This window comes from Canis lupus, chromosome 5, assembly GCF_011100685.1.
Source record: "Canis lupus familiaris isolate Mischka breed German Shepherd chromosome 5, alternate assembly UU_Cfam_GSD_1.0, whole genome shotgun sequence".
Taxonomy (NCBI): domain Eukaryota; kingdom Metazoa; phylum Chordata; class Mammalia; order Carnivora; family Canidae; genus Canis; species Canis lupus.
The window spans coordinates 34,015,286-34,034,157 of NC_049226.1; the positions used below are offsets into that span (position 1 = coordinate 34,015,286).

The following is an 18,872-nucleotide window of genomic DNA, read 5'->3' on the forward strand; positions in this document are numbered from 1 at the left end:
CTCCGTGACCTCTTTTGTTGGGGTCTGACCCCAGCCAGAGGCTCCGCGCCGTGAAAGCCAGCGCCTGACACAGACCTAGGGCACGGGGTGACAATGAGGCCTCTATCGCCTTTAATCAGGCTCCGGTTGTGTCTTAAGAATGGGGTGGGGGGAGTTTGTGTGGTGCTCAGAAGCCTTGGGTGGCACAATACGGGAGCCCCCAGCGTGCCCCATGGAGGCCAAGGGGGCTCCAGTTGGCGGCTGAAGGACTCGGCAGGCCACAGGGGGGTGGGCCGGGCGGGGGCCCCTTTGTCCCAAGCGCCTCTTTAGAAGGCCAGGCCTGCCCTGAATGGCCGCCCGCCTGGCCCATGGGTATCACAGGCCTCTGGGGATCTGGGGGGGCGGCCCCCCAGCCTATTCATCGCCAGTCTAATTAGGTTTTGTCTGTGTTCTCCGTCCCCTGCAGACTGTGATTCCTACTGCAAGGCTTCCAAAGGAAAGCTGAAGATTAACATGAAAAAGTATTGCAGGAAGGACTATGGTGAGTGCCAGTCCCCTTGTCTGGCGGGCCGGCGGGGCCACGTGACTGGCCAGGAGCTGGGCGCAGGGCGCAGGTGGCCCTGGCTACATGCGGGCCATGGAGTCTCTGGGACGGGACAGGGCCCAGGCTGGCGGGATCCCACACCCGAGGAACTTGTCAGCTGTTGCACCACGGCCCTCAGAGGCAAGGGGTCGTGAGGGGCCACAGGGGTGTGAGGGTTGGGTTCTTCCCCTCCACCTCCACTTACCCTACCCCATCCCACCCCTGCCCGGGCAGGGTGGAGAATCTGGCATCCAGGCCAGTGGGGCTCCTCTGGCGGCTGGGATTCCCTGCCTGGCCTCCAGCCTTCAGTTTACCCCGGGTGGGGGGCTGTGGCCTCAGAACTCGTCACTTTACCTGTCTGGTCTCGGGTGCCCTCAAAGTACTGTGGGCTTTCAACTCGAGTGTTGCTCAGAGTGGGGCCCTCCAGGCCTCAGGAAAGGGGGCGGAGGGTCCGTGGGTTTAAAACTCCTATTCTGGAAGCCACCTCCTTCCAAAGATTGACTCCGCAGAGGGGTAAGTCTGTGTTTTAAATGGTTCGCTGAAGTTTGAACACAGCTTGCTGGGCTGGGGGTGGGGGGGGCCCTTGAGGGTGTTTTGCAGCCGGGACCTGTGGGGCTGACAGCTCTGTCCCTTGAGCCATCAGGCCCCCTTCCCTGGGAAGGGCTGACCCGGCTCTGCGCTCCCTCTGTCCCCATCCTCCCTGCACCCCTCTGCCAGGCCGCCCCTGCCCGCCTTCTGTAGGCACCTGCCGAGAAGCTCCTCGGGCCGGCCCACCCTGGGGGACCTAAGGAGCCAGCTTTGTGGCTTCTGATCCCTGAGAATTTCTGGGTAGCCTGGAGGCCCAGGCCAGCCAGACACCACGTGATGGGGGGGCGGTCTGGGGACCTGCAGGAGGAGGGGAGCCCCTTGAGGTCCCGGTGCACAGGTGTGCAGAGAGTGGGGGGCGCTGCAGAGCTGGCCCAGCAAAGAGAAGTCCCCAGAGGATCTGCTGGCAGAGCCGGGGAGGGCCCCCCATGCAGAGATGCGGGCGTCCACGTGGGCAGCCGAGGCCCCTGTCACCCGGCCAGGAGGTCGCTGCCGCAGCCTGGATGCAGGCCCAGGGGCCCTGAACCTGGGCCTGGCGCCTCCCACCTCCTAACCTATGGGTCCTGCTGATTTGGGTGGAGGGCTGGGCCTTCCTCTTTCTGGCCACCGACCGTCCCCTCTGCAGCTGACCCCAGAGACAGATCCCTCACCCGAGGCCTTGGCGGGCCTGTGTACCCCACACCACTCTGGCCTCTCTCTGCTGCCCGGCTTTCCATTCTGCCCTGGTCACATTCCTCCTCCAGGACCTGGGGCGCCTCCGTTGCTTTTCTGAGCCTTGGATCCCCTGTGTGCAGCATGGATCGTGTCTGCAAGCTGGAAGTAGCCAGCATGGGGCCAGGTGCCCGCCGGGGGTGCTCCCAGGGAGGAACCACCTCTGCTGGTCCAGAGGTATCAGGGCGGGAAGGGAGGGAGGAAGAAGTGGAGCTGGGAGACAACCTTCGTCCATCCCTGCCTGACTCAGGGGCGTCCAGCAGCCCACCCTGCTGTCTCACCTGGGCTGGCCGTTGGAGCCAAACGTGGGTTGTGTTCTTTCCTAAGGCCAAGCTTTGGGACCTTTTGCATAACAGATGCATGAGGAGGCCTGAAGGAACCCAGAGCAATTTTGAGATCGTCTAAAACTTTCTCATTGTACACCGTGTGAGCGTGTGTGTGCACGGATACACACCCATGCGTGTGTACATGCACAGTATGCCTACCCCACCCTGGGGCCCAGAGCACACGCCCCCAGGCCGCCTGGCCTACCCCTCGATACAGCCAGAGCAACTGGCACCAGGCTTAGTGTGTCCACAAGTGGTCAGGCCGCTGGTGGGCCTGCTCCACAACCCCGTGGGGCCCTCGGCAAGTCCCCCAAAGCCCCTTTCAAGTGTTTGCATCCGGGGCAATGCAGAAACTTCTGAGTCCCATGGGAGTGCGGTTTGAAGGTAAAGGGAGTGCTGTCTCTAAGCCTTGGTGACGGCCATGGGGAGAGGCCCCTCGTAGGGTCCCATCCCCCCAGCCCCGAGCTGCCTGCCTCTGTTGGGGTCTTCCACAGGGACATCTGCTGCCCCTCCAACCTTTCTGAGGGACGAGGGCTCAGGCAAATAGGCCCGAGGGTCCTGTTGTGTTGGGGCCTGGGGTTCATGCACGAGGTGTCTACACAGGCCCAGAGAGCCAGGGTGCATAGAGGAGAGCCCTGCCCAGAACGTGACGGGGCCGGAGAAGAGCGGGTGTACTTGGAGCAGACACTTTGAGAGGGGCTGGAGGGGGGTTGGCCCGCAGCCCCTGTTCTGTTCTTAAATTGCAGAAAGGAAAAAGACTTTGCAAAAGTTACCGGAATAGTTCCCGTGTGCCACCTGGTTCTATCTGACTCGGCCCCACTTTGTTCCCTTGTCACTTCTTTTCACCCCTGTTGAATTCAGCTTCTCTGACTCCTGATGTTCTGGGGGACACCTGTCCCCCTTGGCTCCCTCCTGGCCCCCTACCAGCAGGCAGGAATACCCTCTTTTTGCCAAAGGGGGTGGACACCTCTTTATGAACTCAGAGGGGGTCCCACAGGCCCTCCCTGGGCTCTGCACCTGCTGTGCACCCGTCTCCCCTGCATCAGGCCCCTCTTTCTGGGGGTGCCGAGCGTGGGGCACAGCCTCTGGCTTCCTTCTGCCCTCAACTCCGGGCCTGATGGCCCTTCCCCTCCTGCCAGCACCTGACTCCTTCTGGATCCTCTGCGTGAAGCAGGTGTCACCAGCGGCTGGCTTCACATCCCTCGTGTCACAGGAGGGGACACAGGCCCAGCTGTTGGGGGTGACTTGCCCACGGGGCCCATCCTCCCTCTCCGTCCGCGGCGGCCTGCCCTGGGTCTCTCATCTCACATCCTTTTTAGCCCCAAGGCTGAGAGGGGTGAGGAGATAGATGCCCGGCGTGGCCACCCAGCTCCTGCCCTGCACTTCCTGCCAGGCGCACTGCGCTGGCGCCCACAGTTCTATTGCTGCGCCCCACACGGGGAGCAGCAGATGCCAGACAGGAGTCGGGTGCCCCCTCGGGGAGCTGATGAGCTCGGAAACTCTTCCTGTCCTCCAAAGACCCTCGAGGGCTTCTGGTCCCTAGGACTTCTCCTGACTCTTTTGGGATCCCCTGAAAGTTGGGGAGCAGTTAGGGAGCTAAGGCCTGCTTAGCGACCGGCCAAGGGGACTGGGGACTGGGGACTGGGGACCGGACTTCGAGGGGCTGCATATTCTCCACGCTGACACCCTGCAGGGAGCCAATTAGAAATCCTGCTTCTTTCACTTGTAGCCAGTGCGCTGGATGTTCCAGAAGCTGCTAATTAGTACCTCGGGGTGGTGGCCCTTGCCAGGTGAAGAGCAGGCCCCAGGCACCCTTCTTCCTGCTGGGACGTGGCTCTGGGCCTCGGGGAGCTGGGCTGCGTGGGGTGGCCGCTCTGGCATGTTCCTGACGAGAGGGGGCCCAGGCAGAACCAGAGGCCTGGCGGGGGGGCTCGGGCCTGAGCCCGCCATGCTGCTCGCACCCAGTGTCCCCAGCGGGGAGGTGGCCCGTTCTGTTCTCATGTGCGGGGACGGGGTGCCGGGCCCACCGTCTGCAGGTGCAGCTCCTGATGTGCTACGGGGTTGTGGGCGGACCCACAACCATAGTGTCGTCAAGGCGCACACTATGTCCTCCTAGGTGAGGCCCAACCACTGCCCAGCCCCCCAGGCGCCATCTGCTCGGGGCAGGGGTGCGGGGCGACGCTGGGGTGTGCGGCCCCCAGCCCCGTGGCCCCTGGGCGATCCGGCCCGCAGCACAGTGACGGACGGCTGTGCTCAGAAGATTGTTCGCGTTACTGTCCAGGGTCTTAGCAACGTCCTCCTCGGGGCACCTCGCCTGGGGGGGCCTTCCTTGGGGTGACTGCCACTGGTGAGTGCGCACGCGCTGGTGTGCAAGTGTAGGTGTGATCGTGTGAGCAAGTGTGTGTTTGCTCGTGGATGTGAGTGCATGGGTGTGAGTGCAGGTATGTGTGCATGGGTGGGCTCCTGTGGATTTGCTTGTGTGATGTGCACACGTGTGTGGGTGTGCAAGTGTAGATGTGCTAGTGTGACAGTATTTGAGCACTGCATCTGTTCTTGTGAGTGTGTATATGCTAGTGTGTGTGCGCAGATGTGTGGTGTGCCTGTGTGTGCATGTGCTCATGTGGATGTGCATGTGTGAGTGCACATGTGAGTGTATGTGTGTGACGGCATTGTGGGTGTGCATGGGTGGGCTCTGTGAGTGTGCGTGTGTGTGCACATGTGATAATATGTGAGCGTATGTTACTGTGTGTGCAGGTGTGTGTATATACTAGTGTGTAGATTTGTGGGTGTGTGTGTGTGTGCGCACACGTGACTGTGGCAGTGTGTGTGGGTGTGCCTGTGTGGTGTATGAGGATGTGCGGGTGTGGGTATGCTCATGGGTGGGCACGTGTGTGTGACTGCATGAGTGTATGTGAGTGTGACCTGCATGTATGACCACGTGCGTTGGAGCAGGAGTGCTCATGTGACAGCTTGTGTGTGAGCAGGGGTGTGCCTGTGTGCGTGTTGCACATCTGTGTGCGTGCACGAGTTCATTGTGAAGTCTGCAACCCTCCCTGGAGTTGCCTGCCTGTCAGCCTGGGGAGTCAAGGCTATGAGGGTAACAGGGTGACACTGTGTCCCCAGGGTGCTTTGTTCCGGGAGGTTGCTGGGCTGAGGCCTGGGGAGGTTCAGGGGCTCTGCCCCTCCCTGCCCTGCCCTCCGGTCCAGGCTCCTGCCCACAGCCCTTGGGCCTCCCGTCCCCTCTGGTCCCCAAGCTCCCCCCCAGGCCCTGTCCCCACTCCCCTCCTCACCTTTGCACTCCCACCCCCCATCGCTGGCTCCTCCAGCACCTGCCATGTGCCCTGTCCTGGGTGCTGAGCTCACAGACCTGGAGGAGACGCAGGCTTAACCCTCAAGGACCTTGTGGTCGGGAGGGGGCAGACGGACACACAGGCGAGAGTGGGGACGCGGGGCAGAGACTGGTTCTCCAGGGAGGGGGTGGAGGGAGGGCTTCCTGGAGGCGGGGGCTCCGGTAGCCCATGCTCACAGGGCAAAGCAAGGCTCCCAGGTGGAGGGAGGAAGGCCTTGGGCGCAGAAGGAGAAGCAGGGGCCGGGTACAGGGGTGTGGGGGCCGGGGAGGCTGGGGAGAGGCCCTCGCAGGCCTCAGCAGCCACGGTCACATCTGTGTGCACAGACCCCCGGCGCCGCCTCCCCCCTCAGCCGGGCCTGCGCGGTGGCCCGAGGGGGGCCCGGGTGCTGCCTTCTCCCTGGGATCCGAAAGTGGGATCGGGGTGGGGGGTGGGGGGGGCGGAGACAGCTCACATTCTGAAAGGTGAGATCATCTCACTTTTGCCAGTTCTTGGAAAAATTATTCATTCCCAGAAATGTTTATTAGTCACCCCTTTTGTTGAAAGACATTTTGGCACCGCGGGATGGAAAAATCAAAATGCCTTTCACAGGATGATTTGTGTCAAGCCTTCCCCCTGAGATCCTGCAAGGAGCATTTCTGGGGTACCACTCAAGGGGGGGACTCTGCTGGCATCTGCGGGGAGAGACGGGGCTCGTTAGGGTGTGTGTGCACGTGCACGTGTCTGCGCTCCTGCTTTCTCAGGCCCCGATTCTCTTCAGCATGTCCCCATGTTCCCCGGAACCTCCTGGGGTGCCGGGAGCCCTCGAGGCACCCGCACTCCCGTCCCCTGGAATCCACACGGCACCTGCGATGGGGCTTTATTCCCCGCCCACCACAGGCTAAGACACAATAAGATAACGTGGCTCCCGGCCGACTCCCAAGCCCCAAGAGGCTTCTGCTCCCCCGATGCCTCCCAGGCCCCGAGCCCCTGGTGGCACATGGTGGGCACAGCGGGCCCTTAGAAGGCACAGGAACGGGTCCCCCCACACTGCCACCCCGGGACCCTTGACTCCCCGTTCCTGGTGAACCAGACACATCTCCTGGGGGAGCCAGCAGGAGTGGTCACCACGGTGTTGGGGTGACTCTTAGAGATGATAGAGCCAACGTGGGGGACGCTGTGGCCGGGACCGGGTGGGGGGTGCCGGCGGTGGGCCGATCATGACGAGGGGCGGGTATGGGGGTGACACCGGTGGTGTAGGGCCCGCCGAGCACGGTGGTGAGGACGGTGTGACCCGGCCTGGCGCTTGCCCCGCGCTCGTCCAGTGGCTCAGGCTGCAAATCGGATGCTCCCGCCGCAGGGATCTCGGGCCTCTCCCCTCCTGACACCCCCTCCCCTTCCTTTTCTTGACCTTGAGTTCAACAGCTGCTCCCCATCGAGGGGGGTCAAGCCCGCTGAGAGCAGAGAACCTGACAGGTTGCTTATGGACCCTGCGGGGGGACAAAGCACCTGAGTCCACCCCACGCTGCGATCGTGGAGCTTGGGTGTGGGTACGGATGTGCCCCATCCCTGGGGGCGGTTCCCCAAAGGGAGGGCTGCCTGGAGAGCCCGAAGCTGGTGGGTGCCGCCCCTCCCCCTCCGCCAGTCACCCTGTAGGGACTCCATCCCCACCCCAGCCACCCCTGCAGCCCCAGGGAGCGGGGCGCAGACCAGCCAGCAGCACGTGGCCTGGTGTTTCAGAGGCTCGCTGACCCTTCCCTGGAGGGGGCAGTCACTGGCCCCCTGGTGGGGGGGGTCCTCCGATTTCCCCCGGCCAGATGTGACCTCCCCTCCCCCCCACCCCACAGTGCCAGCCCCATATGGAGGCCAGATGTGGAGCTGGGTCCACGGCGAGTCAGGCTGAGGTCGCGGAGTACGGGTGACCACCAGGCTGGACGGGGAGTGCCCAGGGGCCCCCGGGACGGCTTGACAGGAAAGCTCTCCATCCTGCAGGGTGCTGCCCCGGCCGCACGCCACCCTTCCTGACCCCGCAGACAGGGGAGCCCCAGAGCCTGTGCCTCTGGGCCGCTGGGGGGGTGGGAGGGGCGGCTCTGAGGGGCTGGGAAGGGGCTCGTCCCATTTGGCAGATGGGAACGGGAGGCTTGGAGGGGTGGGGGCAGGGACCTGTCCAAGGTGCCTGGGGAGCTGGGTACCTGGTGCTGGGGACCCAGGCTGCTTTGGCCACCATGGGCAGCTCTTGTCCTCTGTGCTCCCCGGGGGCCCAGCCCCAGCATCACAGAGCATTTCTGTCACAGCTCAGATGGGCATGTCCCCCTGCGGGGTGGTCTGGTGGGTCCTGCCCCTGCCCCTGCATTGGGATCAGAGCCCAGCACCCTGTTTCACTGTTCCTGGGGCTCCCGGCCCCATGCCTTGGCCAGGATGGGAGAGAGGGACACACGCACACCCCACCCCACCTCCGATGGTCCAGCCACCAGACCTGAGGGCACCACACTCTCCAGCTGCAGAGCTGCGGGAGGTGAGATGGGGCCAGGAACACCCGTCCAGTGCTCGCTGGTACCTGCTCGATCCCCCAGGGGAATGCGGCTGACGAAGGAGCACCCCCAGGACTCTGCTGCTGTGGTCTGGATCCCACTTGGTTCCTATTTCTGGGCCTGAGGCCCTTGCTCCTGGGCTCCTTGGAGAAGCAGGTTCCACTGCGGATGAGCGTTGACCTTTGGAAGCTGGAGCTGAGCACAGTGTGTGGAGCGTGGTGTGCAGAGTGCGGTGTGCAGAGGGAGGTGTGCAGAGTGCGGTGTGCAGAGGGAGGTGTGCAGAGTGCGGTGTGCAGAGGGAGGTGTGCAGAGTGCGGTGTGCAGCCGGAGGTGTGCAGAGCGTGGTGTGCAGAGCATGCTCAGAAGACCAGTAGCTGCCAGCCTCCTCTCTCAGGGGCTTCACCTGAGGAGGGACAGGCTGCCTGTCCTGGTCCTGTGAGGGGGCTTCCTGGAGGCAGTGGCCTTCATGGGGACTGGACTGCGGGCTGCGCAGGGACCTCTCAGAGGGCCACATCCTTGCTGGGGACCGCGTGTAAGTTTGCAGCCAGGAGCTTTTTGTGAGCCTCGGAGGCCACGTGTCCTGGAGGGACCTGGGGGTGATGTGAGCCCTGGACTGGGGCCGAGCCTTCCTTCCCTCGGAGGCCACTACCCCGCTGGCACAGGGGCCCGGGGTGGCAGCCCTTGCAGGACCCTCCAGGGGGCTGGGAGGCAGGTTTGCTAGTGGATGCGTCACATCCTCTGGGGGACCCTCTGGCCTCTTTGGCTGCTCCTGGGCTGGGGGGCCAGGGACCAGCCGGGCTGTCTCCGCTCCTCCTGTTGGGAGGGGGTCCCTCTCTCCCTTTGGCTCCTTTGAGGAAGAGAGCAGCCGGGGGGGGGGGGGGGGGGCGGGGTGAGGGCACCCCACTGTGCAGGCAGGGCCACGTCCCCTCTCCTGCCCGAGCCTCGGGCCACGCACAGTGGCCAGGCCCCTGAGCCCTTCTGACTTGTGAAGCTGGGGGGGGTGGTCCAGACTGGCCCAGCTCCCAGTGAACAGGGCTCATGTCTTCCCCAGAGCAAGACTCCCCGATTCCCAGACTTCCCAACATCCCCTCCCAAGAACAGAGCCTCAGCGCTATGGCCCCGTGGGGAAACCGAGGCAGCGTTCCCATTGCTCTTAGTTCTGAGAGAGAGAGAGAGAAGCAAACCTTTGTTGAGAACGAGAAAGGAGGGACCCTCGGGAGGGATGTCCCCACCTTAGTCAAGGTCTGAGGTGGGACCTGCACATGTGTGGCAGGCAGTGGTAGCCCCGGGGACTCCCGAGGACTCCTGCTGGGGGGATGGCTGTGGCTGACGGCCTGGTGTGGCCCCCACTGGCCTCCAGCTCACCACCAGCCGGGACATGTCATCGTGGGTGCGGGGGTCCCGCCTGACGCCCCCCTGACTGGCAGGCAGGTCAGCACCTCCGGGAACAAGACGCGGCCGGGCCCCGTGCTTTCTCACCTTCGCGGGGGCCTGGGAAACACGTGGTCAGAGCTGCATTTTATGAAAGCAGCTGCAGCTCACGACACACTTGCTATATAGGGAAATTTATGGGGCTGCATGGTTTTAAGGGTTTCTCTGGGGTCAGCGTCTTCCCCCGTTCGCCCTGGCCGCAGCCTCCGAGGCAGACGGATGACAAGCCTTCCCCGGCTGGACTGGCCCAATAGGAAGGTGTGGCTGGGGGTGACGGGGGGGACACCTGGGGCTGGCCACCCAAGCCTCCTGGAAGGGGTGGCTGCTGGGAAGCCCTTGGGGACCCCCCCTGAGCGGCCCATAAATCCTGGGCCCTCCAGGCGGCAGGAAGCCTCCCCGCTGAGGTGTCATCCCTCCCAGGGCTCCAGGCTTGTGCTTGTGGGAGGAGGAAGGTGGCTGGTGGCCCCACTCCCCAGCTCCCCACCGCCCACTCCCCAGCTTCCCACCGGGGCCTGTGCCAGCCCTCCCTCCTCTGACTTGGGCCCGGCAGGCAGGGTGTGTCGGGGCCAAGCCCGAGGATGAATGAGCAACAACTGTATACTCTTCGCTGTGCAAACAGCTTTCCTAGAACTTGGCCCAGGCTGGGCCCTTGGATTGCAGCAGGAAGTCCCCAACCCCTACATGGGCGGGGCGGGGTGGGGGGACACCTAAGTCAGCTTGGAGCTACGTCCTGTCCAGGGAGGAGGTGGTCCCAGGTCCTCCGGGGGCCCAGAGCTGACAGGCTCCGAGTTGGCTGTGCCAGGGCCGGAGCTGGGAGGGGGGCTCGGGATGAACGGGGGCTCCCGACCCAGAACAGGGCTGCCTGCTGTGGCCCCTTTGGAGGAAGCCCAGTGCTGGGACCCAGTACAGTTGAGGCACCGTGGAAGGGATGGCCAGGGTCTGCTCCTGTAGGACACGTGTGCGGTCTTACACACTCAGTGGCGGAGAGGACCCCCAGCACAGGCCAAGGCACCCAGCCCGCCCTGGGGCTGCCTTCGAGTCCCCCCCCTTGGCCAGTCCAGCCCAGCCCTGGCCCAGGCTGCTCTCGCTGACTGCGGCCCCCGTGGGCCTGGCTCTCAGTCCCCTTCTGGCCTGTGTGGAGGCAGGGATGGAGAGGTACGTGCCCCCCATGCCCTGCAGGCCCAGCAGCAGCCTGGGATTCGAAGTCAGTCATCACGGCCCTGCCCGGGTGGCTGCCAAGGCCTGCCTGTGAGCCCCAGAATTGCTCTTGAGGGGTGGCTGCTGCCCTGCCCTGCCTAAGGCCTTGCCCTCAGAGCTCATCAGCTGGCGACACATGTGGGGACTCCAAGGCCGGGGACACAGTGCCGCCTGGCCCCTAGGACCTTGCTTCCCGGAAGGCAGGAGCTCTCCCCTTGCTTTTGCTCAGCCACCTGCTCCTTTCCAGGGACGCGCTCCCCTGCAGCTTGCTCGGGGGCACCCAGGGGTCCCCCAGCCCGGCTGGGCTTTCCAGAGCTGACCTCACCCATCCTGCCTGGTGGGCTCCAGTCCCCACACCCTGATGCCTGCTTCTGTCCGTGTGGAGAGAGGGCCCCAGGCGCCAGGCAAGCTGCTCTCCTGCATCTTGAGTCCTCATACTGTTTTTTTTGGGTGGGGGGTGAGCCAGGGCTCAGTGTAAGGAAGGGCATTCGCAGTGTGGACCCCGAGACGCAGCCGCTTATCACTCCGAGGGGGCCAGGCTGCCCTGGCTCAGCCACTGCCTCGTCTCTGCGCCGGAGAAGGCCCCCCTCTGGCTTTGCGCGGGGACCTGCCAGGCTGCCCTCCCAAGGGTCAGCTCATCTCCCTCGTTTCTGACTGCAGGGTCGGGGGCCTCACGGGTCCCCGTGTTCCTGGGGGTCAGTCTAGGACACGGGTGCACAGATGGGGCGGCCCAGGCATCCTGAGGGCTGAGGCTAAGTGGCCTGGTGTTGACTGTCGTGTGGGTGCCGGGGACACACCCTCGGGGCTCCTGGTGCTCGGACGGGCAGAGCTGCCTGTGGCCACCGTGGGCCACGGCCCCCCAGGCGCCCCCAGTCGTTCCGGGCTCTGGGCCAGCAGGCGGGCGGCGGCGCGGGGCGGGCGCTGCGCCGTGTGCCGGGGCCGCTCCCCTGAGCGTGCGGCCTGCGTCTGCCTGAGGTCACTGTTCAGTGTGTAGTTTGAATATTTTCAGCTGTGCGCGCGGCGGGGACCTGGCCTGTGTGCTGCGTGTGCAGCTCATACTTGGTGGGCTGTGTAATGTGCGGAGGCGTTGCCAAGGGCAGCGGAACTGGGGATTTTTTCCAGCATAATCACATGAATTCTCCCGCCACCCTCCCCTGCCCCTTCCCCGCCTGGGCCGTCCCCGCTCCAAGGCCAGGGAGCTGGCGTGGACAGAGGACACAGGCCGCTGCTTTGTGGCCAGTGGACCAGGGCCTGCTGCTGTGGCCTCTGGATTCCCGGGGACAGCACGGGGTCAGGGGTGGGTACCCCTTTGGGCTGCATCCTCTGTGTTGAGCGGATGCGCTCCAGGCCTGTGCTGGCGGGGCCTGGGGAAGAGGCCCGGCCGGGGCAGGTGGTGGTGAGGGGCAGGTAGTGGTGACGGCGGGGGGAGCTGCTTTGGATGTCCTGCCTGCTGTTCCAGGGCATTCCTTCAGGGGAGAACGTTCAGACCAGGGAAGGTGGGGCTGGGGTCCCCGGTCCCCCCTGTGGGAAGGACCACATTCTCGCAGCTCCTCTGAGGGGCCAGCCCGGGGCCCGACCACTCGGGCAGCTCTCTCTGGCCGCTTCCCAGCACACCTGGGCCACCTCACCAGGTGAGCCCTCTCACCTGGCTCTGCACCCCGCCCAAGATCCCGAGCACCCCTCCCCCCAAAAGAACGAGTTTGCTCGGGCTGCCCGAACCAAGCATCACGGACTGGGGGCTTCACCAACAGAAATTTATTGTCTCACGATTCTGGAGGCCGGAAGTCGGCGACCAAGGCGTCCACACGGTGGCTCCTGCTGAGGCCTCTCCTTGGCCTGCAGGCCTCCCTCCGTGTCTGTCCTGCTCTGCTCTTCTCACAAGGACACCAGTTGCATTGGATTAGGCTCCCCCGTATTACTGCCTCTTTAACTTAATCAGCTCTGTTAAGACCCCATCTCCGAATATGGTCGCATTCTGAGCTCCTGGAGGATGGTTGGCACTTCATCCGATGAGTCCAGGGCCGAGAGCCGCAGTGTGGCCTGGAGCGCCACTAGATGCTCGGTGCCCGGGGTCACAGCCCCCGGAGTCCCCATCCACAGGCACCTTCTGCGGCATCCTTGTCAGGCCACCCCCTGCCCACCCCGGCACTGTGGCTGGGGACCAGGGGTCTAAGATGCCACCCAGGGAAAACGGTGGCATCCCGATGGAGCCTCATTGTGCATTCAGCTCAGCCGCGAGGAGAGGAAACCGGGGTTCCCAGGGACGCTGGCTCCCCCGTCGCTTAGCGGAGGGGCACTCAGTTACCACGGTGACCTCCATGTGCACAGTCAAACACACAGCCCGGCCACTTCTGCGGGCTGGAGGGCTCCCCACTCCACCTCGGAGTTCACACTGAGTGTTGAGTCCCTTGGTGACAAAAACATGGAAACGGTTGCCATGGCAGCCATTCTTTGGAGCTCTCCGACTGGAGTGCAAAGTTGACGATGCCCAAGAACAGCTGAAATGAAATATGGGAAAATCTGCCACTTGCCTCACCCCAGAAGGATGAGCTGGATGGTGTGGGACGCTCCCCCCGGGCCCCGCCATCCCTGAACCTCCCCGTCATCCTGGGCCAAGCGTGGGGACAGGATGGGAGGGGGGGCCTGGGAGTGAAGGCAGCAGAGTGGGTCCCCAGAGACCCTCAGAGAGGCTGGGCTGCATGGGCACCCCAGCCGGGCTGTAAGAGGGCAGGTGATGACCACTTGACACGCCCTGGGGACATGTCCTCGGGACTCCTAGAGCCGCTGGGCTGACCCGTGTCTCACTTTCTTCAGGTGTAATCTGGAGAGACGAGCTGGCTGCTCATCTGCTAGGGCAGTCTTCAGTCTGGTGGGGGGGGCGGGCAGGGCGGGGGCAGGTGGGCTCAGCAAGGGGAATGTGCCCTGATCTGACCGTGGGGAGGGGGAAGATGACCAAGTTTTCCTTGATCTGTCAGTGCAGCAGAGACCTCTCCTTTTATCCCCTGGAATGATTATGTCTCCCCCCAACCCCAGCAGTTTCCCCAGTGGTACCCCATGGGGCCCTGCTACCTTGAGATGCGCTAACCAAAGAGATCTGCAGTCAGAGTAGTTTGGGAAGCTCACATGCATGCATACACATGCATGGTTTGTAGCTTGAAGGCTCTGAAAAGTCCTGCAATAAGGAAGCCTCTTGACTTCGTTTAAGCCAGAATTTCACAAACCTATTTGAGCAAGGTTCCCCCTTTCTCTTTAAAAAGCATTTTAGGGGCACCCGGATGGCTCAGTGGTTGAGCGTCTACTTTGGGCTCAGAGGGTAATCCCGGGGTCCCGGGATTGATCCTGCATTGGGCTCCCCACAGGGAACCTGCTTCTCCCTCTGCTGATGTCTCTGCCTCTCTGTGTGTCTTTCATGAATAAATAAATAAAATCCTTAAAAAAGCGTTTTAAAACCCTTCCTAATATCCTGCAGAGATAGCATATATTGACATTGACTAGGGCACTGGTTCTCAAAGTGTGTTCCCAGGAGCAGCAGCAGCACCACCTGGGAATTTGTGAGAGAGGCATACTCTGGGGAGCCCATTCCAGATGTGCTGAATCGGAAACTCTGCGGGGAGGCCCAGCACTATGTGTCCGCCCCACCCCAGGGGCATGGATTCTGCTGCAGGCTCCAGTGGAGAGACCCTGCACCAGGGGAAGTCTCAGAAGAGAACTGGGGGGTGGGGTGGGGAACAGCCTGGGGATTTGGAGAGGATCAGGAGGGAGGGGGGTTTGTCTCCAAAGGCAGTGCTGGGTGGCAGCTTCAACAAAGGCATGAGGCAAGGCTGGTGGGAGCAGTGGCCCCGGCCCAGGTATCAGCAGGTGGGGTTGGTTCCCCAGGTCAGCCTGGCACCACCCACGGGTGCCCTCGTGGGGTACCCTGCACCGTCGCTTCCCAGCTGTGCCTTCTCCATCAGACGGGCCGCCCGGCGGTCAGGGGGCCAGCAGGTGGGGGCCAGCAGGTGGGGCCCACCTGGGCCCAGGAGCCTGGGGGGAGGGTGGCCCGGGCGGCACTCCTCGGCCCGGGGCCCACCCGCCCGCCTGTGCTTCCTTGCAGCCGTCCAGATCCACATCCTGAAGGCGGACAAGGCAGGGGACTGGTGGAAGTTCACGGTGAACATCATCTCCGTGTACAAGCAGGGCACGAGCCGCATCCGCCGCGGGGACCAGAGCCTGTGGATCCGCTCGCGGGACATCGCCTGCAAGTGCCCCAAAATCAAGCCCCTCAAGAAGTACCTGCTGCTGGGCAACGCCGAGGACTCGCCCGACCAGAGCGGCATCGTGGCGGACAAGAGCAGCCTGGTGATCCAGTGGCGGGACACGTGGGCGCGGCGGCTGCGCAAGTTCCAGCAGCGCGAGAAGAAGGGCAAGTGCAAGAAGGCCTAGCGCGGGGGCTGCGGCGCCGGGTGGGCGGGGCCGGGCGGCGGGGCGGGGCGGGGCCGCGGCGGGAGGGCGGGGCCGGGCGGGGGAGAGGGCGGGGCTCCGGGCCGCGGCCCCGCCCCCCTGCCCCGCCGGCCCCGCCCCCGCCCCGCCCCCTGGCCGCCGCGCGCGGGGCGGGAGAGATGAGGACGAGACTTAGCTACCTCACGGGCTCCGGGCCGAGCAGCGCGCTCCGGGGCGGGCGGGCGGGGCGCGGAGCCGCGCAGGTGGGGCCGGGGGCGGGGCGCCGGGAGGACGCGGCTCCTCGGCCGTGACCCCGTCCGCAGGGCCGGCCCGTCCCACCAGCGCGCCGCCTGCTGCGCCGGTCCGGGGGTCTCGGGGGGGGGGGGGGGGGTCCCAGTCTCCGTCCCTGGAGGCGGAGCAGCGCGGCCCGGGCTTGGCGCCCCCCCCCCCCGCTTCCGGGCCGCGCTGGGCAGGGGGCCCCGGGGCGCCCCTGAGCAGCCCCAGCCGGGTGGTCACCGCCCCACGCTGGAGCCGCCCGTCCGAGGAGGCGCTGCGCGGGCAAAACCTCCCAGAGAGTTTCCTTTCTGGAAACTTGGAACCAGCCCCTTTATGACATTTTCCAGGGGAAGGGGGAAGGGGCCGTGACACTATTTGTGTAATGACGTCAGCTCCTGGGAAGGGCCCGGCACGGAATGCAGGTTTGCACAGGCGGGTGGGCCGGGCTGGGGGAAGGGGCTTGTCACCCCCGGCGGTGCACAAGGTCCCGGGTCCCTGGGGAAAGGGACCTGGGGCGTGCCCCCTGCGCCACCCCCACCCGCCCCTCCAGCTCTTGTGGTCTAGCCTGGGCAGCCCGTCCGGCTCCTTTCTGGCCCCCCCTTTACTCGCGGAGGCCTTCCGTGGCCCCCTGGTGTGGCCAGGCCCCCCCCTTTCCAAAGCTTTCTAGAGACCCCGGCGCCCCACAGGCAGCCCCAGACCTTTGGGGCCCTTTGCCGCCCGCCTCGGAGCTCTGCACTGCCCAGGGGCCTCGCCCCGTCCGCACACCCACCCGGCACACTGACTTAGAGACCTGGCTCCCCTCTCAGCCAGGAAACTCCCCGCGCAGCCGGGCCGCTGCAGAGGGTCGCCGAGGATGGAGCTTGGTCCCTCGCGGCCTGGCTTCCCTCGGCCTCTCCGGCTCCAGCCCGCAGCAGGCCGCCTTCCGTTGAGCACCTGCTCTGTGCCAGGCACTTTACCCACATGACCTCCCGTTATCCTCACGACAGCCCCGAGACAAGGATTCGCACCCTACTTGCCGCCAGCAGGGACACAAGGTGCTCAAGGTCACGGGCAGGGAAGAAGCAGAACTGGGTCAGACTCCAGAGCCGGGCCTTCTGGCCACACTGCCCCTCGGCTCCCTAGGGAGGCTTCCAGGGGGCGCTCCGGGCTGCGACCCCGGCCCTGGTTGCTGCATCTGGCCTGGGGAACAGGAGTCAGGGTGGGGACCGCGGGGGCGGGGGGGGGGGGTGAGGTGGGCGCGACATCTACAGCGGTGGCAGCCAGAGTGGGTGAGGCAGGGCGCAAACCCCCCGCGGGTGGAAGGCAGGCCTTGGCTAATCCTAAAACGTCCGCCTGGGGGTGTTTGGAAGGATTCCAGGACAGACTGGGAGAGCCGCCCGAGGGGGCAGGGAGCGGAGAGCACTGCCGCGAGCGAGCGCGGAGCCCTCCAAGCGGCCAGGCCCCCTCAGGCCCGGCAAGGTTTGCCGAGCACCTTAGCATCCCCGAGGCCTCCCTGAAGGCCCAGCCCGGTCCTCCGAAGGCACCCTGCGCTCACGCTCCGCTAGGGCCTCCTCTGCTCACACTGGCCTGGCTTCCTTACCCTGCCCAAGAAGGGCTGTGCCCTCCTGGGTCCGAGTGTCCCCCCACGTCCGCGAGGGGCTGGCACTGGGGGTTTCCGGGGCCCCCTGGGCCCTGGACCCCGGCCCTGCCAAGCAGCAATGCCTCCTTTAAATTCAGCCAGCCCCCAGCCTCCAGCCTCGGCTCAGCACCCCGAGGCCACGGGCTGTCGCATCCACCCGTGGAGGGGGGCGGGGGTGAGGACACTGTTGGGAGCTCCGTCATCCCAGCCTGCGTCGCCCCTCTGGAGGAGGACCCAGGCCCTCCACTCCTCTGATGGCAGCCACCGACTGACCCAGCAGCCAGGGCCCATCCCCGGGGCGGCGGTCGAGGTGCCCTCTTCCAGCCCGCCCCACCCCCTCCCTGGGAGGAGATGGAAGGAGGAACGGAGGTGTTCCAGTTTGTACAGTTAGGAAAGGATGTAAAATGGACCTAGATTTTGATTTTGAAGAGTGTATTAACCAGAGTTGTGATATGTAGGTGTTCGAAGAAAAACATACCAGATTAGTTTTTAAAACGAAAACAGATTGCCCAGTTGTCCTTTTGCTTACCTGCTGGGTGGTCTGGAGCCCCCGGCCCCTGCTCCCCGTGCCTGCTTTACTGACACACAGTAACACTAAAGATTTTGGGGTGGGAGGGAGGGACGCCTGGGGTGCAAGCCAGGGTGGTTGGGGACTGCCACAAGGCCCCTCGTGTCCTCCTGGAGCTCTGCCTCCGTAGGAGCAGGCAGGAAATGGGTACAGACTTCCTCGGGTTCGCCCCAGATTGGAATGAAGCTGAGATCAAGGAGACCCCAGGCCATCAGGAAACGGTCTCTCTGGGTAACTCAACAATGTCAAGGTCTCAACACTTAAAGGAAGCCCCCTGTCCTCCCCCACCCCCCACCCCCCGCCCGGGGGAGAGACTGGCGAGGGGACAACCTAGACTCACTGGGCCATGGTTCATGGCCAAAGCCATGCCATACCCTATGGGTATGTATCCAAGTGTGTCCTTGTGGGGCCTCGCCCCCGGCCAAAACCAAGCCAGCCCCACTCCTGTGTCATCAGACATCTTGTCTCTCTGCTCCCGAAGGCACTTCCATCCCCCCCACCCTCAACCCCAGCTCCCTCCTGCGTTTCTGAGTTCTGTTTGCTCAGAATTGTAAATGTTTAGTTGTGACCATGACATATTGTTTGGGTCAGTGTTTCTTTCCAATGCATACTAATATATTATGGTTATTATATATGAATATATTTAATGACATGGAAAAAGTTGTGGATTTTCTTTTTTTTTTAAGTTTTTTTTTTTTCAGGGGGGGGTTAGAGTTGTAATGGACCCAGATGGAACTTGTAACGTGGGCGCCACATGATAGAACTAAGTTCAGATATCATTTAAATAAACTCTTGTACACTGTCCACTGTCTCCTAGTCTTTACTGGTGGCCTGGGCATGCCGTGGGGGAGAGGATAGCGAGTCTTCTGGCCACTCTTCAGGAGCGTGGCTTCTGCTCTTAGAACGCCCCGGCGGTGAAGCCCTGACTACTGCCCCCCCCCCCCCCCGCCCCCGAAAGACAGGGAAGGGGCGGGCCACTTTGCTTGGAAAGTCCTAGGGTGTACTGGCTTTGACTGCAATTTAGAGCAAAAAGTCTCCCAGATGGGACCATGTATGTTCTGGTCCCCAAGAAACCGTCCATGGCATCCATCCTTGCCAGTCCCCGGGGGGCTCCAGGTCAGGGGGTCCCCAGAGAGCAGCAAAAAAGAGGCATCCTCGCACACCTTTGAACTTCCCCTTCTGATTCAGGACCTGCAAGTGAGTTTTTGCCTCTCACATCATCAGTGTCCTCCGCCCTGAGCCGATGCTGAATGCTCCGCGCAGGGCAGGCCTAGGGAGCTGAGCTCACTGCGTTTCTGGGAGGCTATATTTAAATCTCCAAA

The 18,872-nt window shown here is 63.9% G+C and overlaps 1 protein-coding gene and 1 long non-coding RNA gene across 2 annotated transcripts in view; one reads left to right on the plus strand and one right to left on the minus strand.

The window, feature by feature from the left end:
- Positions 1–15,137, plus strand: part of NTN1 (netrin 1) — a 170,790-nt gene extending 155,653 nt beyond the window's left edge. The window contains exons 5-6 of the mRNA XM_038536860.1: positions 446–520; positions 14,763–15,137. Of these exons, the coding sequence (XP_038392788.1) occupies positions 446–520; positions 14,763–15,091 (404 nt within the window). The 3' untranslated portion in view covers positions 15,092–15,137. The remainder of the gene's footprint in view (positions 1–445; positions 521–14,762) is intronic.
- Positions 12,403–15,111, minus strand: LOC119871849. The gene is made up of 2 exons (XR_005359488.1): positions 14,942–15,111; positions 12,403–13,167 (listed from the first exon to the last, which is right to left on the minus strand). It is a non-coding gene; the product is annotated as an uncharacterized LOC119871849 (long non-coding RNA).
- Positions 15,138–18,872: the final 3,735 nt, after the last annotated feature.